The sequence below is a fragment of the Nyctibius grandis genome, chromosome 26 (genome assembly GCF_013368605.1).
Source record: "Nyctibius grandis isolate bNycGra1 chromosome 26, bNycGra1.pri, whole genome shotgun sequence".
In the NCBI taxonomy this organism is placed as follows: domain Eukaryota; kingdom Metazoa; phylum Chordata; class Aves; order Nyctibiiformes; family Nyctibiidae; genus Nyctibius; species Nyctibius grandis.
Window position 1 is genome coordinate 6,636,588 of NC_090683.1, and position 8,582 is coordinate 6,645,169.

The following is an 8,582-nucleotide window of genomic DNA, read 5'->3' on the forward strand; positions in this document are numbered from 1 at the left end:
CTGTATCCCACAGGTAGGGCTTGATATTTGTAACTGATTCAAACAAAAATGTCCTCTAAAGGAAATTTCTCCCAGACATGGCTTTCTGCTTGCATCAGAGAGAAGCAAAGATTTATTAGCATTTATTTTTTTGGGGTCTTTTTTTTCTTTTTTTTTTTCCGCAGGAATACCAGTCACGGTAGAGATTAACTCAGGTAACAGTGATTAGGCACAGAAATGCAGGTGGAAGAAGCAGGGAGGCCATCCAGAGGGTTCGGATGAGCCCCTGGAGTGAACAGGGTTGAGTAACTTGAAGCAGCGCTTGCTCTTGCTCTTCGCAGAGGCATGAGTGGCCATGCTGGGTACAGTCTTGCTTGGTCCAAAGGCCGCTGGTCGGGGCCTGCAGTGGGAGATGCTGGTCTGGCCAATCACTCCTCAGACCTTCTAAAACTCCCTGTTGAAAGATGAAGGGAAGCAAGAATTTCTTTGAAGAAGTGTTATCTCATTCAGCGTTTTAGATCTTTTTGTTACTTCATAATTATAGACTGTGCAGTTCGCAGGGGACTAGACTCTTTTCCCCAGCATTCTGGAAAGGTTAGAACAGTGTCAGGCTTAATATTTGTACAAGTATGTGTGTTTGCAGCTTTATCATATTAAGTACACGGACCTGCTTCTATTCTCAACTGAGTAAATGAAATCACTCTTAAAATTTAGAGTGAATGTAGCAGTATAAATCAAATACAGATGAACTTAGAATGTGTATTTCTGTGTGCATGGGTATTTACAACAAATTTTTATACGTTAAAGGCGGATGGCACATAATATATTTTAATCTTGCCTACCAAGCATTAGTATACGTAGGACTGTTGCAAGTCAGATAGGATGTTTGATCAAAGGGGTAAACTTTTACGGAGGAGTTTGCAAAGCCTATTAATTTTTAAAAACTAGATCTCATCTACATCAAACCTTACAAAAAAATCTTACTCATTACACAAAAGCCTTCTGAATTCACTGCCTTTGTGTTCAGCATCAAGAGAGGCTGTGCAGTATTCTTACTTTCTGTATTAATGGCTTCAGGCCTTTTGCTCTACAGCCAATACTTTCATGCCCAACCGTCAGTCTGTGACAGAAGCAGTATGTTTGTGAGACAGACGACATCCTTCACTCAGATTAACATCCCTGTTACTTCCTTGATAGGAAGGAACAAATGGAAGCCTCAAAGCAGGATGTTTTTCCATCTTTTTTAATCAGAAGCTTTCTAAAAATCGTAACTTCCTGTTCATTTTCAACATTTTCAGGCCTTTGTCTGAGATGCTCTCAGGACCTGGAGCCTTACCCAGTCTCATTGTTTTTATGGCTTCAGACACTTCCTCCATTGTTGCTCCTCTCTCCAGTGTTTTATTCCCTTCCAGGCAGAGCTTCATGTTTTCAGCACCTGCTGGAACGACAGCCATGAGATCAGACATGGAGAAGACTTTTTGGTCACTCCCCATCTTTTGCTACTTCAGGATTTAGCAGCTAATACCCCTTATATTTTAAATTTCTTGAGTGTTCCAACTATTTTACTCTATTTTAACTGTTTTTAGATTACTGTATAAAAACAAATGTCAGAGTGGACTTAAAACATGACTGGAAAAAAAACCCAAAATGTCTCCAGATTTCCTACTAAGGAAGGAAGTTGTCGTATCCTTTCCTGCTGTTCAGAGAGAACATTGCATAGGAGGATGCACTCTTTTATTCTAATTTTTACCTTGGCTTTCACAAGAGTTGCCAGAGTGGGATGAAGAGTGGGAGAGGCAGGATTTGCCCCCTCCTCCTCCACCACTGCCACCTCCTCCACCTGAAGTTTTACCACATGCTCCACCTCCTGTTCTTCCTCCACTCCCTCCTCCTCCACCTCCGGAAGAGGAAGCTTTTCCATAGGATCCTCCAATGCTTCCTCCACTGCTTCCTCCACCTGAGGACCAATTACTTCTTCCTCCACTACTTCCTCTTCCAGAAGACCAGCCAGTTCCTCCATGACCTCCTCCTTCTGAAGATCCACCACCAGCTCCTCCCTGTGAGATGCTGGGAGGAGGAAAGGGCATGTATGTATAAGATTTATAGCAACATGACCAGGGTCTGGCATCCTATCGGCTATATCGAGGCCACTGCCTGACTCCCTCTGAGCTCTTCGTATGACTGAGAAAGTGCTATTGTGTGAAACATGTTCTAGAGAACTGGTTTTAAACTATCCTAATTAAGGACAAATTAACTGATCTGCACAGAAGAAGAAAAAGAAAGATAATGGATGGCTTTAGAAGTCTTTCAAAATATGTACCTTGACTATTTATAAAAGACAGTTACTTTCTTGCTTACCTTTCATTTTTGTATATAACTTCCTGATTGTACTTAGGAAAATAAATGGCAAATTATAGTTCTAAATACTTTTCTGAATGTTTTTGTCCAGTTCATAGTAAGTATAGAATAATACAGCTTTGTACACTGCCAGCTAAGATTTAGATTCCATATGAATTCTTGTGAGTGTAGCACATATGTTGACAATGAATTAGTTGCACTGGTTCCTAATATAAATATTGCTACTTTCATCTTCACCTGTTGGCAAAGATGGCACATTAATTAATCTGAGTGTACATACCTAATATCATGCTGCCCTTCCTCAAGCAGTGCCCGGTACTGAGCAATCTCCTGTTCCAGGCGGGTCTTGATGCCCAGGAGCATCTTGTACTCTTCATTCTGACTCTCCATCTCACAGCGGATGCTGGCCAGCTCCTCCTCCAAGGGGCCGATCAGACCCTGGATCTGCTGCAGCTGCATGTTATAGCGACGTTCCGTGTCTTCCAAGTTGGATTGCAGAGAGTCTCCCTGCAAAGGGAACACAAAGCACAGTGTTCATGGGAATGTGGCAGGATTCGATCATTCTTGTGCCCCAAATGAGAAAAATGTTCCATGGTGTCAGATGCACCAGGCATCTTCATTAAAGGGAGTGCCAGCTACAGCTGATCTCCTGTCATTCCAGCAACCCACATGTTCTTTGCATATCAGGGGATCAGAAGCCATCGTTACCTACCATGCTCATTTGTGACTGCAGCTCAATTTCCAGGCTCTGATAGTCACGTCTCAGCACAGAGATCTGCTGGTTGCTCGATTCCACTTCCTGGCCGCTTGAGTGGACTTGTTGACTCACTTCCTCCATCTAAAAAATTAATACACAGAATTGCAGTTTTTGAGTTTTACTTACACTGTCAGCATGGTAGTTTATCATGGAAGCATCTGGCAACACAAGTTGAAGCAAGGCCGCTTGTAACATGGGGGCTCTTTAAACTTGCTTATACGGCTCTGCCAGTGCAGTTCAGGCCCACGGGGATTTCCTTTGTTTTAATCAAAGGGATTCTACCATTATATCCTAAAAACAATCGATGTTGTCGTTCAAAGCATCATTCATCTACAGGAAGTTCTTACCAAAAGTTGGCATTGTTTTGCTTTTGTAATGCGAACATTCAAATGGTAACCATTTACCTTGATTTCATACCACCTTTCAACCTCTTCACGGTTTTTCTGAATAATATTTTCATATTCTTGTCTCATATCATTCAGTTTTTTCAGCAGATCCTCTCCTGGAGCAGCATTCACCTCCACATTCACATCACTACTGGACTGTGTTTGCAGCGATTTCATTTCCTGCAGAGAAAAACCAAGGCAAATAAACAAAAATGGTGAAATTACTTTGTGAAAGAGGTTTGAAGTCAGTTAACTTGCTCTGACGTCATAAACCATGCTGCATCCTTTCAACAACATATATATGTATGTTTGGGTTTTTTCTTGTTGCGATTATTTGGCCTTGACTTCCCAGTCCCTGCTTGTTGAGAGGGGCTGTGCCCAGAGGTGCCCTGGAGCAGCCTGGGCTTGGCGGTCAGCCCGTCTCAGGAGACCCCTTGCTGAGCTGCCGCACATTAGGAGAGCAGGGAAAGGGAAGACTTTAGTGCAGAGGAGTTACCTGCGAAACCTGCCCCCGTCTCCGATACCGTAAGCGTTCTTCTTGCCCACTGCAATTTGCGTTTCAAGGCGCTGGCTCTTACCTCCTCATGGTTCTTCTTGAGGTCAATCATCTCCTCCTTTAGACTCTCAAATTGCATTTCCAGGTCAGACCTGTTCAGAGTCAGATTATCCAACATGGGTCGCAGGCTGTTAATGTCAGCCTCCACATTCTGCCGCAGACCATACTCCGTCTCGTACCTGCGCCAAGGACAGAGCAGAAAGGTCAGCCCCGGTCTTGGGTTCTCAGTCCTTCTCCTGCTGACTTTATTTATGAAAAAAGTTCACATATTCCAGTATCTCTGTGTCTGCTTTTGTTTCTGTACTTCATAGCACATAGCATCTCTCAACCAGCAGAATTATGAAATCAGCAGCCAGTACTTAAAGTTTAATATTAATATTAAGCTTTAATATTAAAATGTATTCTGTGTATTTCTCATTGTCTCTTCTTACTGTAGACTTTGTGCAGGTTTCATATATCTGCTTCATCTGGCTTTCAGTGAGAGATAATTATGATTTTTCTTTCCTTAAAAAGAAAGCTTTTTTAAGGCTTGACTCCACAGCTATAGGGAGAATTCCCATTGATCGTTACAGAAATAATGAAGAATTTTGAAGTCTTACAAATTATTTCAGTTGTGCTGCCATGGAACCAGAGGAACCCTAGTCTCTGGGGATTGATACTTGTTTATTGAGTTAATTTATGAAACTAAGTTGAGGAAAGTAGGAGAAAGGAAGTCAGTGCCTGGAAAAGAGGAATATATATTTACTTTATCCTGAAGTCTTCCGCAGTCATCCTCGTGTTATCCAGGTCCAAAAGCACCCTGTGGGTTTCCACAGCCGCAGTCACAAGCTAGAAGAGAAGATGATCTGCTGAGGAAAATTTTCCCTGTGAATCTCTCAGTTTTGCACAAGGGACAGAAATATGAATGTGATCTTCTTGTTATAATTCCCAGGTGTCTGAGGGGAACAGCATTTCCCACCTACAGAGGCCTGGAAAGGTCATCTACACTGCAAAACACAGAGGTACCTGGGTGAAAACAGCCTCAGAAGGGCAAAAACTCTTTTGTACACAAGTCCTGTCAAGAGCCTTGGTGTCACTGCCACAGCTCTATCATCTCACGTTCAGTGCCCGCGGGCCAAGGGCTGTACTCGACCGTCGGGCAGTGCACATCCCAGAGGGTAATTGTCACCATTTTCCTATGCTCTAAAATCCGCTACAGGCATTCGGAGAGGCTGCAGTCACCGCCAACGATCAGTCTGTGGGGTGTGCTGTAAGGGGTGTGCATTGTTTCTCTACCTCTAGTTGGAACAGTTGGATGCACACACACAGAAGGCAGAATTTCAAGCGCAAGAGGCACTTTCAGAGAGGCACTTAGTGAGTTCAGAAGTATCCACGCCTCCAACATTGTACTCAATTACAAAAAGTCTGTCAGCTTCTCTGACAAAGAACATCCTACCTGCTTTTGAAGGTCTTCAATTGTTCCATAATAGTGGCTGTAGTCCTTTGTACCAGTAGGACCTTGCTTCTGGTACCACTCCCTGATCAATTGTTCAAGCTGAGCATTTTCCAGTTCCAAATGTCTGACCGTGTCCAGGTAAGAAGCCAGGCGTTCATTAAGGCTCTGCATGGTCAGCTTTTCATCGTTGGAGAGGATTCCCACATTCCATCCATGAAAGCCACCACTGCCAAAGCTGCCACCACTGAAACCAGCACCACCTCCACCAAAGCTTCCTCCATAACCACCACTGAACCCACTCCCACCTGATCCAAAGCCTACTCCCGTGATGCCACAGCCCATGCCCCCTCCATAACCACCACCGCTCATTCCCCCTCCATAATAACCACCACTCATTCCTCCTCCATAACTGCTGCGCCTGATCTTCCCATAACTCCCACCGCTAGCTCCCCCACCAGAGATGCTCCTGGAGCTTCCTCCGCCACAACTGCTGCCAGAAATCCTGGCACCACCACTGGTCCTAGAAATGATTCTTCTTGAGGAGGCAGAGGAATACTGACCACCGCCACCACTGCCAGCACTGCCAGCACTGCCACCACTGCTCCCTCGCAGGCAGCTTTTAGAGGTCTGCTTGGAGCCACAGCTCATAGTGGCAGCAGCGAATGACTCAGATCAAAACTCAAAGCTGGTCTTACAGTTGGTCTGGAATCATAGCTCCAACTTCCAGCCTGCCTGGTCTGCATTTATACCCGAGACACTGGGTGGCACCGGCTAAGGCAGTACCTTCTTTCCATGTGCATTTGCAAGCCGTAGTTTTCCTGCCAAGGGTAATTTGCCAAAGGGAGATGTTTGAGAGTGTCAGGAAGCTTAACCCATACTCTAAGTGTTCATGACCGTTTGTTTATTAATACAAAACATGTAATTTCTCTTGGGTGGCCCTGAATTAGGGAGATCTGTTCTGTGATCTAGTCCACTGACTTAACAGTCATATGAATTAAAACTCATCCCACTCACCTCATCCTGTTCACATCTCTTTCAGCACAACAATAAACTGTCATAATATGGGACAGAAATGAATGTAACGCTCTCTCTTTTAACGTAGTCATTCCTCATGCTCTTTCCCCTTTCAGATATTTGTCAAGGAATCCCAGCTGACTTTTTTATACTTAAGTGATATTTTAATAGCTTCTGGTTTGTGGTTATCTCATGCTGCATGCTCCTTATTTTCAGTCCTTCATTGCTTTGTGCCTTTTGAAAACGTATCATGGGATGTATTTTGTAGGTGCACTGAACCACTCTGACATCTTTGTAATTTCTCATAAAAACTTAGTGAACATTGGGAAATGCCATACGTGTCAGCAATTTATTCCAAACACATTTACAATTATGTTTTTATAAACAATTTAATTATGAAAAATTGTAGGACAACAACTGGAAAATAGCTCTGTGTAAGACTGTAAGGAAAGGAAGTGTGACAGGTTGTTGCAGGGAATAACTCTTCATGTGCTCAGACCAAATGGAGTTACAGGACGGTCAAGAGACCTGGGAAAGCATCCTGGCGCTGGGGTAGACTCTCTTGACGTGTCTGTGGATATGAGAGGTAATATTCTCGCTCCTGAAGGGATTTCAACGTTTCAGTCAGGATGGTTTTCTTCCGCAGTGCAAATACAAACATACTTACTCGGAGGAGAAAGGTTAAGTTCCTGCTTTGGGGATTAAGTCAATAAACTGTACAACAAAATACCATTTTCCCTTCAGTTTTGTTTTCCATTCATGGGCACAGCATGACCAAAAGTAGGAAATATTTGCTCTCTTCCATCTTCTTCTTTTAAGATTCTATCTTTTTCAAATACATGGCAGTGCATAGCGCAGCTGAGCATCCGTCTGTGAGCTCTCACAGCACCCTGAGCCTCAGACACCTGAAATGTCTTTCCTGCCTGCCTCTCCTGCCTGTCCTCCCTCCCAGGCACACGATCTTCAGCAAAATGCCCTCTCTTAGCTGTCCTTTGTAGGCTGAACTACTTGTGCGATACCCAACTTCCCGTACTGATTTGGTATATCACTCTTGCTCAGCCCTTGCGATGTTGGTGGTTGCTAATTTAGAGGTTTGTTTGTTATGGCTTACAGCAAGTGTTTGTGGAAACATCTTTTTATAAACACCCCTCCCAGCACACCCTCGCCCACACAGGAGGACACACCTGAAGTTTCATCTTCTGCTGGACTTCATTTCTGACATGACCGAGGAAGCGAGGCCTCGCCAGGCTTGGAGAAATGTAAATGGTTCACTACAAAACTTAGTGGAGTCTGAGTCATAATTGTAGCTTGTTCCAGTGAGAAATCCTTTTCTCTTGAAGCCCACAAAATTCTCTTCTATACTAACGGCTACTTTGGCTCACGAAGCTAGTGGGTCCCAGTCTGTTTAACTGTGGCTTCCAGCTGCTGACACCCGTGTTACGAGGACACAGACACGTTCTGTGTTGTTCTGTACAGCTCTGCAGAAGGGTGGCTTTTTGTCTAGAAAGGTGTTTATTCCATCTTCTGTATGAGCCATTCCTTTCAGGCGGGCTAAGCCTCAGGTCTTCTGGTCACAAAAAGAACATGTTTGGATAGTTTGGATACCAGTGAGGATGCTTGTGTGCAGCGTACTTCACAGCTTCATGTTTAATACAGGAAAGGAAGATTTTTTATGCCATTTTTCCCCTAGAATTTGTGCAGGCAACACACCTCAAGAGTGAAGATTAGCTCCTTAAAAATGAACAAGCCTGATGGATTCAGTGTATCTGGAAATTACTGGCCAGGATCAGAGATAGAAGTAACGGAACAAATGGTTCCTGACAGGAATGTTTTATTTCAAATTTTGCTGTAAGATGGAAGCTGTTTTATGAGATGGTAGTTTTTTCTGTAGTTATGTCTCATAGGGTTGTCCAGGCGATTGCAAGCATACTGAGCTAACTAGATGATCTTAGATAATGTTTCCAGCAAAATCTAGAGATAATTCTGCAGAAGAGAACCTGGGGGGCTGGGAAAACCTCAACAGAAGAGATTTCAATAAACTCTGCAGGGACTGCAAGGAACCCCAGCAGCACCTGTGAAATGGGACGGTGAAATGTT

The 8,582-nt window shown here is 43.7% G+C and overlaps 1 protein-coding gene across 1 annotated transcript; it reads right to left on the minus strand.

The window, feature by feature from the left end:
- Positions 1 to 407: 407 nt before the first annotated feature.
- On the minus strand, positions 408 to 6,119 carry LOC137673895 (keratin, type I cytoskeletal 13-like). Its single transcript, XM_068418953.1, has 9 exons — positions 5,472 to 6,119; positions 4,782 to 4,864; positions 4,059 to 4,215; positions 3,499 to 3,660; positions 3,046 to 3,175; positions 2,618 to 2,840; positions 1,730 to 2,046; positions 1,316 to 1,417; positions 408 to 433 (listed from the first exon to the last, which is right to left on the minus strand). Exons 1-9 carry the CDS (start codon positions 6,117 to 6,119, stop codon positions 408 to 410), a joined length of 1,848 nt encoding a protein of 615 aa, XP_068275054.1.
- Positions 6,120 to 8,582: the final 2,463 nt, after the last annotated feature.